Raw genomic sequence first — 25,907 nt, 5'->3', positions numbered from 1 at the left:
CAGATAACGAGTGGAGCTGCTGACAAAGAACACAAGAGTTAAGAAGTTGGCAGCAGTTTTGTCACATCCATAAGACAGCACATTAAATCAGATCCCCAGGGTATTCCAGGGTTCGTCAAGCAGCATTTAATAGAGTTCTTTATGATCTTGCCGAGCTGCAACATTAAGGTAGATATGGAGACGGGGGATATCTGCAGGGCGAGTATAATAAGAGTCTAATTATATTCTAAAAAACTCACCAACCTACTGTTAAAGTGCAGATTAATTTCTTGGGCTGGATTTTGAAAAGCACAATTTTGTTTAATACAGGTTTTTTAAAGTTTGGATGGTGAAGACAATCACAGTTAGACGCTGCATTAAGTCTCCACACTGCACACTGTGAAGCATTTATATTCTGTGGAGGACACTCGCCTGGAAGCTGGAACGTGCTCTGTGACAATATCTTGCAGGAATAATTCTTCACTCTGAACGCACTCAAAGAGCAGAGCACCTGTAACATTTTATTTTGGTGAATGAGCCGGAAAAGTGTGGATCATTAACTTTTATCAGATCTGACTGTGTGGTTTTCCTGTTTAAGGGCAAATGCTTTCGTCAACAAACCTAAAAGGTTATTCCCTCTGTACGACCTACAAGACGATTCCAGTTTAACCAGCTCATTTCACAGAAAAACAACCATCAACCAGAGAACAGGACAGTAATTAGAGTTTGATTGGAACAGAAACCTACAGACTGCAGCTGTTAGAAACCCGAGTAAAGACTCAAACGGGATGATATTTTGGAGACCGTCGTGTTAAAAGCTGAAAATGCTGAAATCTTGTTGAAGGTATCTGAACTTTGTCTTTTCATTGTGGAGTAACTTCAGCTTTTGCAGCTAAAATCTGTTCAAAACTGATCCATTTGTTATGTTACTGTTTGTAGTGAACCCTGCCTTTTCACTGTGAGGGATGTGAATCAAGAACTGGTTCCAAATTGTCCGAACTATCAGAATCATACGGTCCTGAGCTGATCAGGTCCTTTTATCGATTCCACCTATGTGTAATGAGTAATTGATTGCAGTTTTCATGTAACTTGCCCATCACTGATGGCCACCACCGTTCACCAGGGAACTGATAGGACTATTTGACAGAGAAACAGTCTCAGCTTGAACTTTGTCCACCCTCAGATAATGATTCAATCACAGCGTTACCCTTGAACGTTATCCTGGGACCATCGGGAAGTGAAGCCTGTAAAGCTGCAGGTGTGTGAGTCAGTGGGACGCATGACAATCAGTTTGCAATTGGCTTTTAACCCTGAGAAAACGGTTTCGTTGGTGAGGAGGACACAAAGTAAACGTCTGTGATGTTGAGTTTAGAGCCTCCATCCGATGGGATAAGCTATCAGCTACAGTAACATCCCTCTTAAGGCGAGAATGTGCTTCTTTATTAAATTTTCTTTTACACAAGCGCTGAGATTTTAGGAGCTCAAAGGAAGGCCAAAATAAGATCTCTGGTTAGTATTAATTAAAATGATACTACAAAGTATTATCATGGTAATAAGAGCCTTATCCATGGCTTCAGCTTTGTAGTCTTGTAATGTGAAATGGCCCTTGGAGCTTTGGAGGAGCTCATGAACAGATACTGTACGTACAGTACAGGCTTACTTATTTAAATTTTTCCATTAGGTACTGAGTCACTTATTGAAATTCACTAACAAACACACTCAGGCACCTTAGTGGCAGCTCTCAGGCTGTAAGAGACACCTGAGTTGTTTGATTTGATGCTGTCTAAGAGATGGAGCGTTTCCCTGTGCAGATTTCTCACTGTTTCCTGGACTGGCTGTAAGGTGCGAGGTGTGGAATCAAATGTGCCCAAAAAGCCTACAATTCTGCATGAGAACCTCTGTCACAATTAACAGCTGCAGTAGGGAGTGAAATCAGCTCCTCATGCAAATTTAGTATCAATCATTTGTTAAAGAAGATTTGGTTTAATAGAATATGTTTATCCCTGTCAAGAAGAGGAACTAAATCTAGTTCCTGGTCCTGCAGACCAAACGGCCAAAAAAAGACATTCACATATACTTCCACAAATCACAGTGGTGTTAAGTGTTTGTACTGTTCCCCAGTAATTTGCTATGAGCTAACGACAAGCTGCTATCACAGAAATAAAAAGGCCAGTACATCCAGCCCTGTGGTTCATAAAGTCTACACTATAGAATAATCAGGTCTACAGAGAGACGATTCGTCGCTGGGGGAAAACATAAGCGACGACGGCACCATGACTAACTTCTGTGAAAATGGAAATGGCAGAGAAACCCAACAGAGGGAAGATATTGTTCCAGATAGGGGACCTACAATTAAACTTAATGAACATGAAAAACTGGTTCTCAGTTCGTTGTGCTGCAGAAAATGATAAATGATGGATTTCAAATAGGCGAGACAAGGCAATTACCAACAGCCGTTGTACTAAAGAGAAAAGTGGATTTTGTGAAATTTAAAAGAATCTCAATTGCCTCATTATTTAACTCAGAGGAAACGAGGCGCCGTGGTTTTTCTGAGCAAAAAAATGGAACATATTTTCTATTAAAGATTTCTTCCTTGACCTGTCTCCTACAGACACAAGATAGTTGAACGAAATTTAATGTCACTTCAATGGTGCTAAATGCAGCAGCATATAATCAGGCCTTAATGAATCTGAAAAACTACTGAAATCCTTCATTGTTAAATAGGATGTTCTTTAGCTGTGAAGACCTATTTATAAAACAGATAGTTCTGGTCCTCATGACTTAGCCACATTCAAACCCGCTGTAAAATACTTGTTGTAAAATATCCATTGTAAAACACACACCTGTGACCACATGACATCAGTGTTACTGCACCATTCATTCTTCATTCATTAACAAATGCACAAAAAACCCACAAAGATACTGGTGAAGGAAACAAAGAGAGTCTACAGGGATTTATGTCCGAGCAGCCAGGGACCCTGCTGTGTCCTGTCACTTCACTGAAGAACTGCCACCCTTTCCTCCACCTTTTATCTCCATCTAAATCAGACAAACTACGCCAACCATCTGTGGTAACAATGCAAAAAATAAAAATAAAAAATGCAGAGAAGAGAGCGGACATCACTGAGCTCTACTTCAACAGCTGCACAGTTAATGATTACTTCCAGATAAATGTTAATAATCACTCCAATCCTGGAGCATGCTGCTAAACGTCACTGAGGAGCTACATTGCTCGGCAGAAGAACGATCACCTGTCATCAATAAATCACTCCAGGTATATGTAGTAACTGTTTTAGAAAAGCAGATAGACGCCCCTCAAGGTCCTGATTTACAGTGATTTTAGAGCAGTTAACCAGGGCCTCCAAGTCATGCCTAACAATCTGTGTAAACCTTTACTCTAACCAGCCTCTCATCACAAAGATCCTGGAAGCTTTTAGTAAAATCACTGACAAACTAATGCATACAGTAATAGGCTATCATGTGTTTCTATGGTAACAAGGGCAATAACTTCAACATCTCCTGCTGCAGTTTTAAGCCACTTTATATAAAAGCTGAAGTCTGACCTCATGTCTTTTTTTGTCTCTCAGTCGAGCTTTAAATGGGCCGTGGCACCGGCTTTGAAACATCAGTGGTGTTATATTTTGGTAACCCTTGACAAGTGACATCAGAGAGCGGCCTCAAGCATTAACTTGTCAAAAGCAGTAAAATTGAGGATCACTCTTCCAAATCAATGTGCCAAAGCACTTGTTGGAGTCCAATCTCATTCTGTCAGCGTGGCTCACTGTTGAACATACCTTCAAAGTCCACTCAGAGACACTGTCTGATTCTGATCCCAAGTAAAAAATAATAGAATTCCCAAAAACTGAAGTTTTCTTTTAATCCATAACCCAACAACTCTTTATAGAAGCATTTTAAAGATGCTATTTATGTCCCCTTTAATGCAGAAAAAACAAAGCACACAGTACAATATTCTCTCAAGCCAATTAATTTTCCTCATGTACCTCTGTAATGTTCCCTTTCTGTGATATCAGGTTCGAGACAATCCAGTCATGTAATTATCTGAGCATAGGGGTACACTAATCACTCCAGTGACAATCAATAAAGCAAGCTGACATGAAATGGATTTCTATACAGGAGTAAGTCATGTCTCTGCAGTAAAAGCAAGAAAAGCACAGCGTAAGCTTTTAACCTGCCTGTAATAGGCTTCGCTAAAATGTTATCCATGCTTTCTGTAACCAGTGCTGTGAAACCATTGGTGCATATATACAATATTATGGTGCTACTTTATATTATTAAGCCTCTATTGAGAGAGATTAAATGAGAAATCATGCCTGACTGCTTTGAAGCTGCAGCCGCTGTTTGTAAATGTGGGTTTGCTAAATTATTTGCAGTTACTTATGGTTACATGTGGTAAACCCTCCTGAATAGTGATGCTGAGGCTGTGAGCATTAGAAGTTAGTAACTGAGGTAGTTGGCATTCAAAGAGTTTGACAGGTGTTGTTTTTTTACAACCAGAAACACATCGGGAAAAAGTTGAACAGGTGGATTTGTTGACTCTGACATTAGCCTCAAACTTTAGCATGCTAACTAAATATAGGTAGAACATTTAGGCCCATTGTGTGATTACAGGTTGTAGAAAAAAGCAGTGTTCATGACAAGCACATCTATTGTGTAGTATTTCTGTACTGTATGGGAGCCAGACCTAAATGCTGTTAGCACTTTTTTATACAGATATATGTAGCTTTTAGCTTTAGCATGATAGCATGTATGTAGCCATCAAATGCTCATTTTAATACCATTATCAAGTTTGTTGCTTTAATACAAGTCAGTTATAAATGTGAAGAAGGCGGCCAGAGAGGGACTTTTCAACAAATTCATAGTGCTAATGTTAATGTTAGCATAATTAGCTAGCTAGCTTGCTCATTTCAGGCTGCAATCAACAGCTGCTGACTACAAATGAGCAACCAGATTTTTTAAATCCAGTTTTAAGCCACATTTTAGGATACACTGTTTTGATCTTGATCATTTTACCTACACTTTTTAACCACATGAAGGATTTTATCAGCGGAGCGAGCTGAGCAAACGTTAGCCGCAGTTCAGCTGCAGATCGCTGGTTTCCTGTGTTTTGATTTTCAGATGTTTTGTGTTTCCCACCGTACATCTTTGCCTCGCCCTCTGATTTTCTGATTCTAAACCTTGCGAACACCAGCTTCAATATGATCATTAGTTTAAATTACAGCAGATGAATCCATACGTATTGGTATCATTGGTATGTTTACTCAACATCAGTGAACACTTCATATGCCAGCTACAGCCATGGCTGACTGTCCTCACATGACACAGATTCAGGGTTTTTTTTATTTGTTTGTTTGTTTGTTTTTTAAGCAACTGTTTTTTTCCCTAACAAGCTCAGCTGTGATTCTCAGCCTCTCCTCTTGAATCCGCTGCTTTGTTCTTTTGACTCGGGGAGAAAAACAATGCTCCAGTGCTGCCAGGGTTTTCACTGAGAGCCACAGGAACACGAGAAGTGGAAGATATCTGAGGCTGGATTGACACTCCAACATTTCCCAGTGTGTCACTGTGGAATTCACCTACATTGGTGGTAGACTGTGTCCTCAACACAAAGCAAGACATCAGTCATGTCTCTGTGAGCCTTCCTGTTGGATGAATGTGTGACTCTCATGACTCTTTATGATCGTACGTTGTGGCGACTTGTGACCTGTAACAAGGTACTCGTTTGCACAGAGGTGAGGGTCTTGGTAGTTTCAGCGCTGCCAAGGTCATAGGTCGTCTCCATAAAGCTGGTGGGTCAATAACGTGTTGGTGTAAATGGTTGTAAGACATTTGTATTCAGCTGGCAGAGGGCAAGTGGTCTTTCCTAATCACGCTAAAGCTATCAAAGCCTCTGAGCTGAACACCTCATACTGAGAGGGAGTTTTGCTGATGGGCTGCAGAGCATAGTAAATCAATTTTCCAGGGTCTTTATACACAATGTCACGGAGGTCATACCAGTTACATACTGAGCTGTTTAGAGCCATTTGCCATCACTGAAATTTTATCAATAAATCACTTGTGAATAGTTTATGTTAATCCAACAGACCGGAACATACAGTAGCTTCCTGTGAACGTTTGATGCTGAAAAACTGCAAACCACAAGTCAAAATGCATCTTTATCATTGTTCTAGTCTCCAGTTCTGTTCCAAAGAAGAAATAGCTTCGCATCAAAGTCACACACTAAGCCTTTTCTTTTCAAAGTGGAGTCAATGACGGCTGATGCTTTACGTTGTGTGTCAGGGTCTGCGTGACGGGTTAGTCTGCACAGACTAAACCTACACAAACCCTGCATGCATCTATTCATTCTCAACAAGACTAAGTGTTAAGACACACAAAGTGCTCTGGGTTAAATGCTAATATCACTGTGCTAACATGCTCACAAAGACAATGCTAACATGTTGATGTTAAGCAGGTCTAATGTTTACTGTGTTCACCATCATAGTTTAGCACGTTAGCATGCTAACACACTCTCTCTCTCTTTGTCCTCTCTCCTCATTATTCCTTCCTGTAGTTTTGTGCTTTTCGTCTCTTCTCTTCTTCTCCTGTTGCTAACTGAAGGTTTTTCTGCATCCAGAGCTGTAGAGCCTCCTGCTGCTCCCACAATCCAGCTCAAAGGACGCGGTTACATTTAAAATTCATGGTAGTGTTACAGTAATAGAGTACTGTCTAGACCTGCTCTATATGTTGCATGACGGGAATGTCTTAACTTTTGCAGGCATTTAGCCACAAAACAAAATATAGGACATTTGGAAAATTCATTCATTTGATTCATCCCCTGAGGAACATGAATGTCTGAACTAGATTTCAAGGCAATAACAGTCTGGACCAAAGTGGTGTACAGACAGACTGTGATTAACACTGCCATTCCTAGAGCCATGGTGAAATCCACAGCAAAAAAAGAAAAAAAACAACCAAGGCTTAATCTGAAAGGGAGCTGAGGACACTCAGATCGTCTCTAAATAGACCAGAGGAGAAGAACCCACATCCACTGAGGGACCATCAGCAGAGTGACGCTCCAACAATTAATGAGGAATACTGTACTTCACACTTTTACTTTTCACCTCACATTTCCCTTTTTCTCATATTGACACATGGACATTGGGAACTGACCCCAGCTCATTAGATCTTTCTGGGTATCTACTTTTCAGAAGTACTGAGTCTGCAGAACTTGGCATCTGGCATCTAGCATCGCTGAATAAACAATTATCAATTCACCATGATGACTAAAGCTACATTTTAAAGTCCTTCTTTCACAATAAAATACATGTTTTCACTGATTAATAAACAGAGGTGCTTTGTAGTTTCTCAGCCTTGACTGACATGTGACATCCGTTACACTTCTGTAGGTGTTTTCACTTAAACACAACAATGATCAATGTAAGAGGTATATTTACATGGAATCACTGAAAGCTCACAGATTCATGAAATTAAGTCATTTTATGCTTGAATGGCAAAAGTCTGGCGTATGGTGTCTACACTGAAAAGCAGATGCATTTGGCAACATACAAGTGTAGCAGGCAACCTGCTACAGCACATTAATCCCACAGCTGATTGTGCAAAGAGGCACTGCACTATACAGAGAATATCTTATAGCAGGATTCAGTGAGACCCAGAGGGTTTGCCTTATCTAATATGTGCAAAGTGCATTCTGTGCTTTGAAAATAAACTGTAAGAAGAGGAGAGGCTTCTCTTCACGGTAACAGACAAATGTGCACCAAAACATCCCATCACTCTCTCCGTATGACCTCTGCAGGGATTATAACACCAATTGTATGCAATGACTGATGCATGTGGAGCTGCATCCCGCCTCATCGCTTCTTCTCAGCGGTGTCATGAACGTGGCAATGGAATTTCAATGCTTCTTGTTTGATTCACGGGGAGCTGTTATTGAGTATTGATGGTCGAAAAGAAAATTATAGAATGAGTACCTCTCTACATTCCCCTCAGCTCACCCGATACAAAGCCTTGGTGTTGTTGCAAATTAGAATCTGACATGACTTGACTTCCTGTTTGATAAAAAAGGTGTGTGGCTACAGATCCCAGCAGTTGTGTGTCTCCATCTGTAGGCGGTCTTACCTGCAAATGAGGAGAACTGTGAACACGGTCCCTCCAGATACAGACAGAGCCATGGCTGCTGAAGGAGTGGAGACACCAGGTGGACTTTATCTGGAATAAGAGCACATAGAGGACAATGACATGAAACTCAGGTGGATGCAAGTGATGATAGTAGACTCAGAGCATATAGATTTTGCTCCCCTTGATAGCAAAAGAGTTTAATGCGTCTTAATAAGGATGCAACAGCTGAACCACCGACTTCTGAATCTTCCTTTTTCAGCTGGCAGGCATCACAGATGGTCTGTGACCCCTTTCCTGTTTTTAATCTTCACAGTCTACAGCTCCACAAATATTTTTTCCTGAGATGATATCTATCACCCAGGTAACGGTGGGTTCTCTGAGCCACTTGGTTATCTTCCACAGATTCTCTAACAGACACTGAAATGCTAGGACAATCTGAACGTATTTGTACATCACACAGCAGCCAGTTACAGTTCTGGCATGCCTGAGGGACATTCTCTCAACAGCATAATGACCTCTTGTTAATGACTTCACCCCAACTCCAAGTCTGGCACAGAGCTCCAGACTGAAAAGTAATAAAGCATATTGCCGTTTCCTTCAGAGAGTCCTCTTGTTTCCCATATCTTCCTGCTCTCTCCCTCTCTGCCTTTCCTAAGATGAAAGCAGACGGAAAACCTTCTGAGACCAGAACGACTTAACCACGGAGACCCGACTGCTGTGGACGGCACGCTGGGCTAAAGAAATATTTAATGTAAAGTTGAAAGCAAACTTCTCTGGCTGTGGTGTTAAAAGTGGCTTTACAGTGGTGCAGGCTTCAAATACAGTAAGACCTGTTTGGTGGTGATGTCACCTTTTTGGCTTTGGTTACATAACACAGTGTAGTGGTTGTTTAGCACTGAAGACATGGCACTATCACTGCTCAGGTTAACTGAGCAACTGACAGTTTTCCCTTGTTGGAGCTCAACATTTTTAAAAACATCCATGTAATGCTCATGTGAGGAAGCAGCTTAACAGGACAGATTATATGAGAACACGAGTAATACAGGACATTATCATCATGTAGAATCGTTTAAATTTAGAGCTGCTGCAATCAGTTCTGTACATTAGCAAGAGAAAAATGGCAATTATTCTCAGCGCACACAGCCCCTCACTGACCTGTCAGTCACAGAAGACTGAGCAAACGATTGAGTGTGCTCCATCTGTACTCCAGAGAGCACCACTTGAGAGTGTCAATAAGCAGTGTTAAAAAACAATAATAATAGTGTTTTGGACTGATGCACTGGGCTGAAAATGATGTACACTCATTGAGCAGCAGAGTTAGAGGAAGTAGTAGAAAAGTAAAAAATAGAGAGCTCAATACAAAATACAATTCTCCCCTGCTCCTTTAAATACAAATGACAGGCTGCTATTTTCTCTGTTAAATACTTTAAATATGTGAATTAGAGATTCCTTTTCAGCACTTTATGGTTGGACCCCCACTGAGGAACACCATGATAATGATAATCTGCACTAAATAGGACTGAAAGGCACCCACTCGTATGGAAGCAATTCAGTCAGTACATTACTGAAGGATCAGGGATTCAGAGGTGAGAGAAACTGATTGTTTGTGTTATTGTCTGTTATTGTCGGTTATGCTCCAGTTACTCAGTGAGTGGATCTGATGGGTCAGACAGTCAATGAGAATACTACAGTATCATTTATTTTTTGTACCATCACATGTAATTGGATTCATCTGTCACTGTCTGGGGATAACTTTTTGTCAGATGTAAATAAATTACAGGCAGCTTTCAGACAAACCTCTGTGGCCTTATTGTGCTCAAACACTGCTGACTATCACTATTTTAACCCAAAACCTCAAAAGTAATATTGTTGTTTTTTAGGAGATGAGAGGATGGTTTAGCCTCAGGTTGAGCAGATACAGTATCTCTGCACTGTTTGCTTGTTAAATCTGTGCTGGCATGCGTCAGAGATCAGTGACCATCCTAATGAAGGACACACTCCCCATGTGGGAGGATGGGTAACAGTCCCGCCAAAGTGAAGCCTGTCTTTCAGTTGTGGCTCCAACTACTGACAATTTGATTTTAAGCCGACTTGAAAAGGGCAGCGGCAAATATAAAAGATATTTCAGGCAGAAGTGAGTCACTTCATCTATTTCTCTGGCTTTTCTCTCCTTTGTTGCTCTTCATGTCTTTTTCCATGTGATGTCATCATCATTCGACTTTGCCTCCAGCTGTCATTCCTCACTCTTCTCCCAGTTATCCACAGTTCTTTCTTTCAGAGCCATGACTTACTGAATGGACGTGTTTTTGTTTGGTCTTTCATAAAACCACGAGAGCTTTTCTAACTGTCACTCCCCAGTTAACACCGTGTTTGTAAGCTAACATATCTGGCACAAGCTAAAAACTAGTACAGTTAGCAGTTAGCATCCCACATGCTAAAATGCAGCAGCATTTATTGGCCTAGCTACATTTTTCTTTTCAAAATGAAAAGGCTTCGTAGCTAGTCAGCTAGTTAGCTAACAATGCTAAAAAATGAAAGTATTTCAGACTTCATCCAAAATGTCTTCCTTGTTCACTCCCTCTCTATTAATGTAGCTCCATGATAAACAGTCAGTTTACTCTTAGTGAGCAGTTTCAGTGAGGAGACAGCACATTTTCACCCATTGATTGGTTTATAGACAGGTGAGTGTCTGACGTCAGCGTCAGTTCAACTCATCCTCTCAGAAAACAACTTTTGATTTCAAACTACAGCTTAATATTTCATCTCCTCCCATTGTACCTTCCACGGTTCATTTTTACTCCTTTTCTGTTTTCTTCTTCTATTGTTTAATGAGGGACAAGCCTCAACGAAACTGAACCAGGGTTCAGAGTGACCCACACAGAGACCACCTCTTTAAGGTCCTTTGGTCTGTACTGTGGTCTGAGGAACCTTTCTCACCTGCTGTTTTGGTTCTGACCAAACTGAAAAGTCAGCTGCTGTAGAGACAATATATTACAGCTAGATGCTGAGAAGATGGAAGAAAAAAAGAACACACAAAGTCAAATGTGAATAATTAAGCTAATAATTTTGCTTCTCTACTATGAAAACACTCAGACCATTCAATCTTCAGTCCAGTTCCATTTTTTCAGATCTTCAAAATTTCTTCAAAGATTCCACAAGTACATTGGAATAAAAATAGCTCTGAAAGAATCTCTAATGTGAGAGCGGTGGAACGTTTCACTGTGTGGTAGAACATTTTCATCTTTGTTATCAAAGTCTGGTAGTGATGTTGTCAGTGTAGGGTCTTAAAGTCTGAGCCACAGTCTGAACAACATTTTAATTTTTATAAAAGCACCGTAACTGTGTGTGCTCCTCAGCTCACCTTCTCAGGCTCCTTTTCTCTTTCAAACACACTATGCCACTGTCTCACACAAACATTAAGGACTCTGTGGATTTAATCTCTGCGAAGGCCTCTCCTCCCCTGTTTCATCTGTGAGTTTAGAGGCTTCAGCTCAGGCTCTGAGTGACTCCTATTTCTCATCATCCCAGACAGGTCTCCGGTGTCCATCACTCTGCATTAATATTGCGATGAGCTAGCAATGTTGCTGCTCAAACATACGCTACGGGGGAAGGCAAATCTACAGGCTTGTAATTACAGCAGTGATCACAGCGGTGAGGATGATGAGGAGATTAATCAGAAGAGGTGGAGATGTCATAAGAAAGGGCCCAAAGTGTTCCACTTTGTTATGGCATATTTATGGCACAGAATAGCTATGTATATTCATTACTAGTGTCTTAATAACATTATTGTTATGGATAGAATAAAATATAAAAGAAAACAGTGGTGACTTATAAAAACACATAATTAAAGGGTTGGAAATATTGAAGAGGTCACAAAACGCCACTATGAAAACTCCTCGTCCATAGCCTCCTGGAAATACGTTTGCTTCTTTCTTTTTGTTGAAATTAAATGTTTCATTTTATTTAAAACTCTTGCAACAAGACTACTTACACAAACAAACACACTAACAAATGGGAGCAGTGGTATTCCAGCAGCTCCTGTGTTCTGCTCAGTAAAATCACTATTTTTGTCAATGGAGTCTGGCAGTGATAGATAGAGATGTCTCTGGTTAAACCAAAAGGTCCATCTCTGTAGGAATCCTTTCTGTAGTAAGCCTAAGTTCAGAAATATTGATTATTTTACAGTTGGAGATATAAACTCTCACATGTCTTCAACTGGAGAATTTACCTGTGATGTTCTTTATGTTAGAGATGATTAGATTTGTTGCTTTTTGTCTCACAGATCAGTATGGATTAAATTTAACAAATATTAATGCACTAGACTGAAGCATATTGTATGTGACTGCCTGAGAGCTCCCATGGTCCATCAGCAGCAGACCTCTGGGCTTTGGCTGCATTTCTATCACATGTAATCCTTGAAAAGTAAAGCCTGAGGGAAACCAGTTGATCTGAAGACACATCTGGACACTGTGACAGCTCGAGAAGGGACAATACCAGGAGGACGTGTGCCATCAGATTACATTACTGATGACACATGACACTGTGCCACTGAGTCAAGGCGAGGTCCCATCAGACACAAGCCAGAAATGGACACAACAGCTGCCAGGATGCACCTGCGCTGCAAACAAACCTGCCAAGGCTGAAGTGTTGCTTTAACTTGTTGCAAAAATGTTTAAAAAGGTACCAAAAATGGGGTCATGAGGTCTGCACCTGATATAAGAGATGTGCTCCAAAAAATTGGAGTCAAACGACTGAGATGAATCACCAGCCGCCCATTCCACTGACACAGGGCCGCACTCCCATTTAGCCACAGAAAGCAGTCAATAAGCAGGTAGAAAAAAAAATCAATAGAGAGAGAGAAAACCAAGACAAGTGCTGTCACATGTCCAATAAGGGACAGCTACTCCAACGCTTCACTTTGTTGTTTTTTTAATTCCTCCATGCTGTCCATATGAGAGGGAAGGAAAATACCACTCACAGCTCTGGAGTTGTGATGATAACACAGAGCCTTTTCTTTATCTCGACACAACTCTACTTATGTAAATCTCATTCCTCTGCCTTCCTGAGCCTCCTGATGACGGCCGGCCTGCTCTGCGAGAGCTGTGTCTGAGAGGCAGTTTCTACCCAACGAGTGAACAGAAATCTGCACACATTAAGCATGCCTTACAATCTGTGCTTATTCCACTGGTTACAGGCGTCAGCACTGTGGTAAATTTAGTTTGAGAAATTAGAGGAGGACTCGGGGAAACTCACCATAAGGCTTCATGGAGCATTAGCGTGATTTTAATTACTGTTTTTATCACAGTGGAATCATGGCGTTGCTGGGAGCATTTGTCTGTTGATTTGACAGCTTAACTGTTTTTATCTGATGCAGAGCTGCTGGCTGAGGATTGGCCAGAGCAGGCTGGTTTGTACATGTCTACAGGCTGCAGTGGTTAACCTTGATAAATTCTCCATTTATGTATCCCAGTAACACCCACTTCCCATCAAGACACAGCTGCACACCATCCTCAGGGTCTCCATTAAATTCATCCCTGACCTTCACCTTCTCCTGACTTTGGTAAGTGTCATCCTTAAAATCTCCCCTGTGCCCAATTAAAGGCTGCAGTTCAAGTCATTAGCTCGACAACAGTTTGGGCTACTTGAACGCTTCCTCCTTTCAAAAACTGAGAAACAATTTGTCCAAAAGAAGAAAAAAAGACCCTGAGGGAAAAATCAATCAACTCTTAAGAGGCTCGCGTGGTTAAGCGAAAACTTGTTAACCTCCTAACCCTCATTCACATCAAGAAAGAACATCATCCACGCACTGGTGCACCAGCAGCTCACACAGGCTGAATTAATTGAAAGCAGCAGAATTTAGGAGGGATACGCGCACACGCACGGATGCACACGCGTACGCACACAGAGAATCCATGCATTTGGCTGTTGAGTAACATCGTGATGAGCCTGAAATTGTTGACTACGCATTAATATTTTTACAGACACTTTAACAAAGATCGCTGCAGACTTCAAAGTTTAAATCCAGCTCGCTGTGTTCAGAGGCGCGCGGCTGAGAAACAAAAGCGCACGAAAAAGACAACACACGTCTCTATTTGAGGCGCAGCGGACACGAACAGGTGCCACCACGATTTAAAATACAAATCATCCCGAGAAATAAAGTTAAAAGCCGAACTTTACCTGTAACTGCCGATCGCTGCGAGCTCCTCATAAATGTCTGCGCATCCTGGAGATAAAGAGTCCAAACGGAAGAGTTCTCCCTCAGATCGGTTCGGTTGTAATCGAGACTTCCATCCAGTTTTGTTAAAGACAGCACCTGCTGATCCGCGCGCACATATGCCCGCTCAAACAACTGGTTGTGCTCTGTCAGCGGATTCCCAATAACCGCTATGGGCTGGACGCGCTGCTGCGCAATGACGCACGCCATGGACTCGCAGCTGATTTGGAGTCTCCAAAGCTGCCCGAGATGAATGCCCAGAATGTCTGACATGATGGTGTCTGTTATGTGTTGCTCTGCTATTTCACTGTAAAAACACTGTAAAAACATTTTTTTTCCCTTTTCCTTTAAATGCCTCATTAAAGTGATTCACATCGGTCAGCTCACACAGATAATCACACACTATGTTTTCACTTTATCTCTATTTTGATACTTCAAGTGACAATAATCCTGTCAGTGCAGTTTAATGCTTCACAGCAGCTCTTATTATACTTTCTAATCAGCTTCACAGAAAACCTGGTTTCTCTGAACATCCAGGAGAGGAAGCCCGGGGCCCTACAAGTTCAGATGGAGAACCTTGTGCCAAGGTGTTGGTCTCTGATGGATGGAGCTCGACAACCCTCTGCGTGGGCGCACCAGAAACACTTTCATCCAAAACGCCTCAGGGGGAGTGAAGGGCGGTCAGTCAGGCAGCAGCTGATCCGATCTCAGCTCACATGTGCGCTATAACTGTCGGTGCTCACTCACTGTGTGGTGGAGCAGGACAGAGACACAGTGCTGACAGAGAGACCACCATTCGAGGGGGAGAGGGTTAAAGTTGGACCATGTCTGAGCAGGACAATGCATTCATTTCCACCTCAAGGGAAGCTGCTCTGTGGCTGACCCTGACCTCTGACCTCAGTGTGGAAGAGGGCTTCCCTATGGGGATCATTAAAGCATTAGCAGAACGGGCCGTATACCCTACATATTGTGTTTTCCTGCAGGTCAAAGAGGCAGAGCGTCTCTGGATCTCGAGGAAGGGACATTATAGAAATAAAGAAACATACAAATGCCATGATTTTTGGAATCAGTTAAATCCAAAATGTGTGGAAATTTAAGGTTTGAGAGGAACTGACATTTTAGCAACCTCATTCACAAATTTGTGCTCATTTACACTCACAGTTGCCACAGGGAGCTCTAAAATCTAAAGGTCAAAGTGTGTGTGAACTGGCAGCACATACTGTGTAAATGTGCCGACTTTAGTTTAAAATTTGGTCCAGCACTTTTGCTATGTGTCATCCTCCCTGTCAGACAGTGTTTCCTCTCTTTAATTTGAGTTATAGTATCTGAGAAATGCATTTGCTACTTTGTCACCAACACTGGTGAGGAACAAACCACAGACACAGCATAAGAAAGTGGTGCCCAGCCTCTAAAAAATATTGAATTGAAAGGAATTACTGTCACTGTACAATAGTGATTAGTGTTTGTTGGGTTACAAGCCAAAAAGAGAAATATTGTTGGATAATTAGCTAAAAAATGCAGAAATACTCACTGCATAAACCTGCCATAGAACAAAATATAGCCACTATCCTCTCCCCAATGATCATGTGACTATGGATTTCTTGTCGCTGCTTAAAAGCCAGTCTGTCCATTTGTCCGTCCTCCCAACCAACCAACAAATAAAATTAGCAGCCAGTTAAGAGAACACATCAGTTAATCAGTGCTGTTTCATGTCGTCTTATTCCACACCGTGAAAAAGTGAGTGACGTCTGTCACGTCTCTCTGTCCCTGTCATGTGTCACAGGCCTAATATCTTCTGAATATCCTTGAAGTTATAACAGGGGACCCTCCCTCTGTAATTCTTTATGCATGTGAGAGTAGAGGACAGGTAAGAACCTGAAGGCCAACCAGCTCTCAACCTTCCACTCCAACGACAAGCCCCCTTGTGATGAATCTCCCCCTCATATCTCTTCCTGTCACATTTGAATCCTGCTGGGGTATTTCACCACGTCTGCCTGAGCCCTCATTCATCTGCCACCGCTGCTGCTGCTGCTTTATTTCACCCCGGGTTGTACGGCCTTGTGCATGTTTTATGCATGATGTATGTGTGCTGTGTTCTCCGAGTTCCATCACTTAGACCTGGGTCACCAGGGGAACAGATTAAAGGTGCACCCTGAAACCAAAGCTTTCATGCATTTGTCCAGTGATCTCTTGAGGTCAAGCGTGTGATACATTATTCATATTCAATGAGTGACAAGCTGCTGTACATGTAGATCTGATGAAGATATTAATATGTTTCCCAGTGTGCCAGTGAAGTAGGTATTTGGCAGTGAGAGTGGTTCAGCTGTCACTGTCCAGTGTCCACTCATTTCACATGTGACCACAGCTGACCCAGCAGAGCATGCTGGGATATTAGCATGGCCATTTATTATGCAGGAATTTCACAATTACAATCTTAATGTTCAAACAATTCATCAGTTAGAAAAAACGAGGTTTCAATCAGTAGTAAGGTGACCTTGCCCTCCTCATCTGGGTGATGGATTTCAGTAACAAACCCTCACTCATCCACAATTTATTGCACAGGCAGCAGAGTGTGGGCTTTGCAGAGCTACTTCACTGTTGTCAGGCATGTAATCTACAGCCTATATATCCATACCAGCACAATGTCTGAACCATTAAAGTATCATTATTTCTACACAGGTCAAACATAAATCTTGACCCTTTATTTGGAATAATTCAGAACCATGGACAGCGACGTGAATATTAAATTAAATTAAGTAAAAAGAACATCATGAAATAAATAATCATGTGAATAAACTGAGTAAAATATATGAATGAAACAAAATTTGGTGAAATATTTAAAAAATGTTAAAACTCCAACTAATTAAAACTAAAATCAAGAATAACATTTCATAATAATGAGGTGAGCTTTATTTCTTCATATATTTTTGAAATATATGAAGAAATAAATATATTTATTTCATTTAATAAATTTCATTTAAATATTTAACATGATTTATTCCTGTGATTATCTCATAATGTCTTTTTGAACTTATCTAATATTGAACACTTTGGGCTTCAGCTCCAGTTTCTGCAGCTCACATTAGAGGAGAGAAAGGTTCGCTGTCCATGGTTCTGAATTATTCTAAATGAGATTTATGTTTGGCCCATTTAGAAATAATGATGCTTTAACAGAAATAAAAATCTATTCAATTCACAAATAATTTCATTTAAATATTTTACACAATATACTCTTGAGATTATTTATTTCACAATTATTCACTCATTAACAATGAATACTTGGAGGTGCCACAGCTGCTGCTACAGGCTGTAATTATTATAACGATAGAAAATGTTATGTTGTTCAGGTTTGTTGCTGATTCTTCATAATGGAACAAGACCACAGCTTCTCTCATTTAGCTGTCAGTCCCACCTGCAGGAGTTACTGTCAGGTTGGAGCCTCGGACTGGCAGCGAGTGAAAAACCACTACATTAAACCTTAACTGGGAATTCACTGTGAATCCGGTTCATTATGTGCCCACTGCTTGGTGTATTGTGTAGAGGCATGCAGACAAGATGGTCTCTGTGCAAACACTAAGATTTTTCTAAGTGCAGTGAGAGATGATGCATCTGGATCCAGACTGGTAGAATAAGATTTTTAGACGTTGTCTCCCTCATCATCATTACACAGTGGCTTGGTGAAGACCTGGAAACCTCCTGATATCAAAGCAGCGTTATGTCTGGCTTCACAGGAACCACTGTGCTCCCTCATTAGACAGATGCTGTTGCCAGAGGGGAGCGTGGTATCTGGGGTAAACTGTTAGTGGCGTCCCTGCTTTCCCTTCACAGGAACAGAAATCAGAGGGAGTGAGACTGCCTCGTCATTCCACCTGAGGTTTCAATCCTTTATGTTTTCACAGCATCTTCAAATTAAATTGTTTTTATGGAGAGTGTTTCCCGACGCTGGCGCTGCCACGACTGGAATAACCTGCCGTACAAGGCAGAGTGATGTGTCACAAAACAGCTGTGTTACGTTGATGAATAAATCAGAACATGCATGTTGCAATGGTCTGTCATTAGCTGAGAAAGTCACTTTACAGCTACATAATGTCACCCTATGCAAGTCATTTATTTTGCATAACTAGAAGGGATCTTGGGTCAGTAAGAATATGTGCACCAAGTATTCCACTTGCCCATTTTTTAAAGGAAGGATGGTTAAGAGGAGGATCATTTTTAGAAAAGTTACTCAAATACACAACCAGTGTCATGGAGCAGGTGGAGGCTCATCCATGTATAATTGGTTCCAACAACACAGTCTCCTGTTGTCTTCCCCTTCTCCCTTCCTGTGACGTTCTTTATCTTTCTGTAAATATTTCCCCCCATTTGATCCCTCGCTCATTCAGCTGCTCTCTCTATCTTTGTCTTTCTCTCTGTTGTTCTCACATACGTATGCCCACACATACCCAGGAAAAGCTTGGCATTGCTTATTGGGCAGAAAGACAATCCAGGCATATTCAGGTTGGTAAGCGACAAATATAACTGTTTCCTACGAACAGATACATCTGAGTGGAGACGTCTTTTATCTATCCAAAGTTTTATCTAATTTCCTGTTGAAGTAGACTTGAGGTGACATCACCTGTCAGTTTGTCAGCTCGTTTGTTTGATAGATTTGATTTTATCTTCAAACCAGAATTGGCACAAATGTAAAATCCATCATCTGCAGTTTGACAAAGAAAACAATATTTAACCTCACAGAGACTTGAGTAAAGACAAAGCACTAAAGGATGAGAACAAACACTACACCTACAGTGGAATTGTGCTGATGTTACTGTACTAAAATATGTTTCAGTGAGTCATCCCAGTCCACCAGAGACCATCCCACCTGGAGTACTCACTCCTTCAGTTTGTTTTCTTTGCTCTAAACTGTTGTAGGAACATTTGCTTTAACACAAACACAAGTCATGAACAATGCAGGACTTGCAAGAAGTCATTAGGACTTTACAGTAACTTATTGTTCTTCCAGGTTAGAGATTTTCTCAGTGTGGCCAAGTCAGAGCAAATGTAATTCAAGCTGTTTCAATTCCATCTGAGGATTATGGTCTTCTCTGGGATTCTGTGTTAAGAATTCATTGAAAATGGCTGAAGACAATCTTCGAGCTCAGGCTGTGGTTTGCCCATGTTTCATTTCTCTCACGCTCAGCTTTCTGAGCTCACACTGTAATAACTACAATAACAACTCTGCTGCGTTCTGTTTCACCTGCATTTCAGATGCCAAAACAAACCAGATCAATGGGGTAAAGTCTGCAGAGTTCCCATAAAGGAACAGTTCAACTATTTAAGTTTTAAGTTAGTGACATCATTGATCATTGACATCAGGGTTTGTTTACAGGATCAATTCAACTTTAAATCATCTGAAACAGAAAACCCACAAAAGTTACTAACTTCAAACTTTCTGCAGAATCACTCACTCAGCTGAACTGAACGTACATGAACTCATCTCCTTCTACCATAGGACACCAACTTAACAATCAGACCTCAGTGTGATGAGTTCTCCTTTAACACAGAGAAATGATCTAACGGCTGGCAAGAAGATGAAAAACAGTAACAACAGCAGTTTTGGATTTAGTTTTAGTTTAGCTAAGATGCAGAGGACGCTCTTGAAAAAAACTTGGTTTGCATCTTATTCAGGATCATTTACCAGCTCTCAGTATGATAAAAAACATTATGTATTCTGTGTATGAGAGAAACTGCTAATTATACAGAGTTTAGATTGCACATATTATCTTCTGCCACACATTTAGCTGGGTCATGAGAATCTGGGATTTTCTCCATAACACATTGAGCATGTAAACGTGCACATTATCATACTTTTATTCCACAAAATACACACCATATATTATCTTTAATTAGCTCATATACTGCTCACAGGAAATCAAACAGTTTGCTGGAAAAATATTAGCAAGTGCACTGCCAATGTGCCTGTTTATGTTTGACAAATAAACCAATTAAATACTATAATGTGCTGAGATGAATGTTCAATTACTGTTGGTCCATGTAGGGTGTTTTGTTTCCATGGTAACAGTCTGGATATTCTGCGTGTTGATGTTGAGATACTAATGAATAGGATGTGAAACAACATATCCCATCTCTGATCTTAAACAGACTGGAGCTCGTATGTAAACACACTGTCGGTTCCACAGGACAGTTTGACTCTGCTGAACCTGTTTGTGTGACAGAGTGGAACCTCTTTTCTCCAACTTTATTCTCCTTTACTCTCTCACAGCCCGTCTGAATATTTTAGGTTAGTCAAAAGACGTTTCAAAAAAGATGTCTGTAGAAACAAAGATTGCAGGACCACAGGCTCCAAACCCACATACATTAATCAGAGAGGTTGAAAATCAACCTCATACTCCAGGCTGGACTGAAGGTGAAGAGCCTGTGAGTAAAGTAATAAGCTGCCAACAACAATAATACTGAAAACCCAAGTCATATAGCATTGTATCTGTAAAGAAGATGAATATTTAAAACTTCAACTCAACAGGCTTGTTTGGGGCCTAAGTGTAAATAACTTTATTCTTAGTACCTGAAAGTTACAGCTCAACTGAATCCACAGATTCAAAGAACTTCTGTAAATATGTGTATTTCTACTGTTTTCTGGCACCGAAAAGTTTGGTGCGTTAATACTCTCCTGGGAAAGCGCTAACTTTCTGATTGGTATCTGGCACATAGTTTGTCGCTGGTGCATCAGTTTTCTGTGAGGCTGCAGCTAATAAAATAAACAGTGAGAGGGCACCAGGAGACACGCTCATTCAGCAGTTAGCTACAGGGTCAGCCACACAGCACTGCTAATGCATCACACACCTGGCTAGACATTGTTTGAGGGTTTTGGAGACTGAGCATGGAAAGGTCAGATCAGGTCAGAACAACGAGAAGCTGCTGCACGATTTGCGTTGGCAGTTAACCAAAGTATCAGTGTTTGTATTGGTGTGTGCGCATGTGTGTGCATGTGTGTCCTGCCACAATTCAATATGATGCAATCTAAATACAACAAAAGTACAACCTCAAATCGATATATGAAAGTCTCCAAACTCTTCCTCTGGGTGGATTATACTGTATTGTTATGTGGTTCTGTTTTTCGTCCAACAACAACTGAATTATTCTGCCAAAGGCCACACAGAGGCCAGCCTGCAGGTATCACACCTGTGCTGAATACTCTGTCCACTTTCCCTCACCTTGGCAAAATTATTTGCCTCATGAATTAGAAATCAGTTGTGTCTTGCACCGAACTGTCACCTGATATTTCTGTCCTTTCACACAGTGTCAGTGGGTGCTGAAGTGAATGTTAAAAGTTGTTTCTTTAGTCAGGGTAAGTTAAGGACAATAAAACAAACTAAAAAAAACTTATTTCACTTTTTCCAAAACTTTGGTCTCAACACTAATATCTCAACAACTAATGGATGGTCTGCCATGAAGTTTTGTGCAGACAGTCATGGTCACCAGGGGTTCATTTTGAACCATGAACCTGGTTCTGTGACCTTTTCCTCCACCGTTAAACCAGCAACAGTGGTTTGGATACGGATTTAAATGCTCTATGAGCTGAGACTGAAAACAGAGCTCCTCAGTCTTGTTTCTGTGTAAAGCCTGAAGAGTTTTCAGTAAAACTTCAGTTGGAAATGTCTGAAAAAAGCAGGGATTTCAGCTCCATCTCCGGACCTTCATCAGCTGACAGAATTTGTTCAGTCTTCATGAAAATGGAGTGAAATAAAGTGAATAAATCAGATTTGATATGACGGTGTCATATTGAATCATTAAAATATTTGATTATAAACCCTTTATGAAAAGTTCCCTGCTGCTCATACACAGGGGGAATGAAAACAAAGGCTTGCAGACTGTAAATTCTGCACGTGTGAGGTGAAAATCTAACTGTCATGAATGTGAATGTGAGTGTCTGTCTGTGATGGACAGGTGAACTGGCATGCTGGGCAAGGCTGTGGGACTGATGGAACAAGCCAATACAGAAAATAAATAAAGGACTTCAGATAGCATGTGATCTGAGGAAATTAGAGAACTCAACACTATTGACGCAAAAGGGATTAAAGGATCTGGGCGTAATGGACGAGTCGTTCGGCTCTGACTGATGGATGATGGATGATGATGGATGATTGTTGCAGCTAAACTAGAATTATTTACACGCCTTTCCACAGTCTGCCTCTCCTGCGTTAGGGGACTTTCTGCTCCACATTTTTTATGGCTGTAATTAGGACACGGTTTTGCATAGAGTGTCACCATGAGGGAGAATCCATCATACTGTCTCTGTCAGTGTGCTGTCAACACAAACAAACCATGAGACAGCAGCAACGCCAAGAAACACACACACACATATATATATAAATACATATGGCACAGCACAGTCAAGCATTCATTAGCAAATAAAGACAAGTATGAGGCATAAACATGGGCCAGATTTAGTAAATGTACTCTAGCAATGCATCTCAAACATGCTGCATCTATGAATAACATATGGACATTCACACATGTGAATAATGACTCACTGAGATTTAACTATCACACTGCAAACAAAGAGACACTCACAGCTGGAGTCTGGCTTTCTCTATTTTCCAAAGTACACCAGAACAAAACCGAAGAGCGGTGTGTTTTTGCACCGAGCATTTGAAGCTGCTTTTCAAAGTGGCTAAAAATGTCTCAAAGTTTTCTGAAAATAGTTTGAGAAAAGACAAAAATATGTTCAAAGCAAATGTGAATTAATATCTGATTGTGGAGCCTCTAGGTCTGTGTGTGTGTGTGTGTGTGCTGAGAGGGTATGGACAACTCACAGGGACACATTTCCAGAGAAGCAATTGTCTATATGTCTGTGAAGCATGATTAATAACCCATATGTTTATAGAATGAGGGGAAGAGCGACTTTGTTGAGAGTATCTGAGGTAATTACACAACATGTACAACAAGCAACAATACACTCTCCACCAGCTCCTCGTACTGTAAAAGCATTTCGATTAGTTTATCAGTAAATGAGAATTCCTCACAGCAGCAGCCATATTGATTCATGACCAGTGAAATTAATGGACCTTGGTTAGTTGCACAGTGTAGCAGCACAGTATAGGTTTATACGCAGATACTGCTCTTGATTGAGCTGTCTACATATTGTATTAAAATAATGCACTTTAACCTCAACTAAACCCAACAAAGAACCAGGAGAAGATAAATGAACTGTCCTTTTTATGAGACAGGTCCAATTAAAAAGATGATGAATTTAACTCAGTGGTAAATTAAATTACCCTGTTAAACGAGGACATTAAATTTATGTTTTAAGTCAGGAGATTCTCTGGAATAAAAACACAGTTATCATCATAGTTTAAAGAAAGAAAGAAAGAAAGAACTGCACCATCCCAGAAAAGTTTTCTTTAACTGTTAAGAAGTCAGATTCAGATTTCAATTTAGTTTCCTATGTGATCACTTATATCTGAGACGCCCCCTCAGAAGAGGACAGAAGAGGAGACAACATAAAATGAATTCTTAACTTCATGAGTCACACTTGGCAGACATTGTCTGTACATCACAGTTTTCCTATCATACACTAGAGAGGGATTAACAATGTGATCCTGATGAAATGACTGTAAACTCTGAATAACTGATGACGATGCAGCTCATCCCTGGTTCTAGTTTATTTGTGGAGTAGAATCAGGTAGAAATGCACGTAAACAGTGAAGTGTAACACAAACTGTGTGTCTGATAATGCCGCTGTGTTTTAGACAAGTAAAAATATCCGATATCTTTGCTTTATATTCCTTCTTCTGTAGGGTCAATAACATAATAACATGAAATATTTAAAACTTACAGTTTGATTACTTGACTGAAAGAAGGTCAAAGAACATCAGAGATTTAACTCCAGCTGCAGAGTATCAAGTATTAAAGGTCTGGTTGGTTTCTCACTGTATCTCCATACATGGCACATTGATTAGTGTGAGCTGTAACGGTCTTCTGAGATAAAGACATTCTGTTCTGAGATTTAGACGTGTTCTGTATTCTACGCACACTGCTTTAGAGACAGTCTTAATGAACCAAAAAGCACAGAACAGGCACAAAGATCTGTAAGGATGTGAATTCTAATGGGGGATGAAGCGGTGCACAGCCTTCCTCTGACCTCTGCTACCTCAAACACACTAACAGCTGTATCTGTGGAGGCGCAGCAAACTGGGTTACTAAACAGCTTACTGTAGCAGGATGCTTTCAGTCTAACAAGTACAGTGTTTCAGGCAGAAAGAGACATACTGTACATTTTCAACTCATAGATGGTCATTACAACACGCTGCAGCGTTTCAGTGAACACGTGTGTCTCAGTTCTCACACTTGTTATTTTGAGTCCATAAGTGTGTTCACATTGACAAGTATGGAAATATGCAGTGACCTATGAGAACCAGGATGGAGACTCAAATCAGTTAAAAATTTGAGTGTGGACTGACAGACACTTCTCACCCCCGACGGTCGCCATCTTGGCTACACAGTAGAGGAGGAGGGAACAACAATGTATTTTCAAACTTGTGAAAATGGCGGCTGAGGAAGGAGGACACGTCGTCAGTGCTGATGATGACATAATTTACATGTCCCATGAAACAGGGGGAACACCATTCATGCACTACACCAGTGATTATACTGTGTACACAGTGTACTAAATGAAGTACATAGTCAATGTTGTATGGTCACTGTGATATTACTACTCAGAGGGCCTCTCTGGGCTGTGACTGGCTCCCCCAGAAAACTCAGTCTGTATCATTACAGCTAATGTTGCTATAACTAGCAGAGGATGGTTATTTCTTTACAGGGTGTTATACCTGGCTGCTGCTGTGGCCATCACTGACAGGCTGTGGCTGCAGCTGTGATTACCAGGTGTTGCTGTTGCTATAATTATGGTTATGTTTGGTCTATGATTATGGCTGCGGCCTGCGGCCTCCAGAGCTTCATAGAACTCAACAGCATGATTAAATGTACAGTTTTCTGCACTTTAGAGTTTCAGTGATTCCAGGAACAAATGAAAAGCGTAAGAATTCCTGTGCAGTGCAGCTATCTATAGTGGTCATAATCAATCATCTCCTCAAGCCTGGAACTTAAAAATAGAATCTGCTGTCTGTACGCTGTTGAGTCTATCATGTGATAAACTTTACATACCGTGTAGAGTTAAACATACAGTTTATCACTTAAATGCAACGGGCGAGTTTAAGTCTGCCGAAGCCTGCACACCCAGGGTAAAATTTATTGCCTGGCATTGCTAATCTATCATGCATGCACCATCTGTCTGGGGTATTCATTCCATTTTTTCTCCTTCCTCACATGTATTGTTTCTCTCTTTCACCGTCTGTCTCCCTCACATTGGGATGCTGTCTTTTTAATATCAGTATTCTGCCAGTGATCAGGTGACAGGGGTGTGCACCATGTCAGATTAGCAACTCTGCCACATTATCCAGAAATGTGTGGGAGACTACAAAGCCCTGTCAAGTGTCAGAGAGGCACACTGTATAATCTCTCAGTACAAACTCTGCCGCGGGACACAGCAGCTGTTTTTTTTTCTGCAACACCACAAAAGAGGAGA

The 25,907-nt window shown here is 40.9% G+C and overlaps 1 protein-coding gene across 1 annotated transcript in view; it reads right to left on the bottom strand.

Annotated features, from left to right (window-relative positions):
• The window catches only part of LOC108890397 (gamma-aminobutyric acid receptor subunit pi), a 60,623-nt gene that overhangs the window by 23,205 nt on the left and 11,511 nt on the right, over positions 1-25,907 (bottom strand). Inside the window, 1 exon segment of the mRNA XM_051076810.1 lies at positions 8,110-8,199. Within this exon segment, the coding sequence (XP_050932767.1) occupies positions 8,110-8,162 (53 nt within the window). The 5' untranslated portion in view covers positions 8,163-8,199.

This window comes from Lates calcarifer, linkage group LG16_LG22 (genome assembly GCF_001640805.2).
Source record: "Lates calcarifer isolate ASB-BC8 linkage group LG16_LG22, TLL_Latcal_v3, whole genome shotgun sequence".
NCBI lineage: Eukaryota > Metazoa > Chordata > Actinopteri > Centropomidae > Lates > Lates calcarifer.
This window is presented reverse-complemented; position numbering and strand designations above follow the sequence as displayed.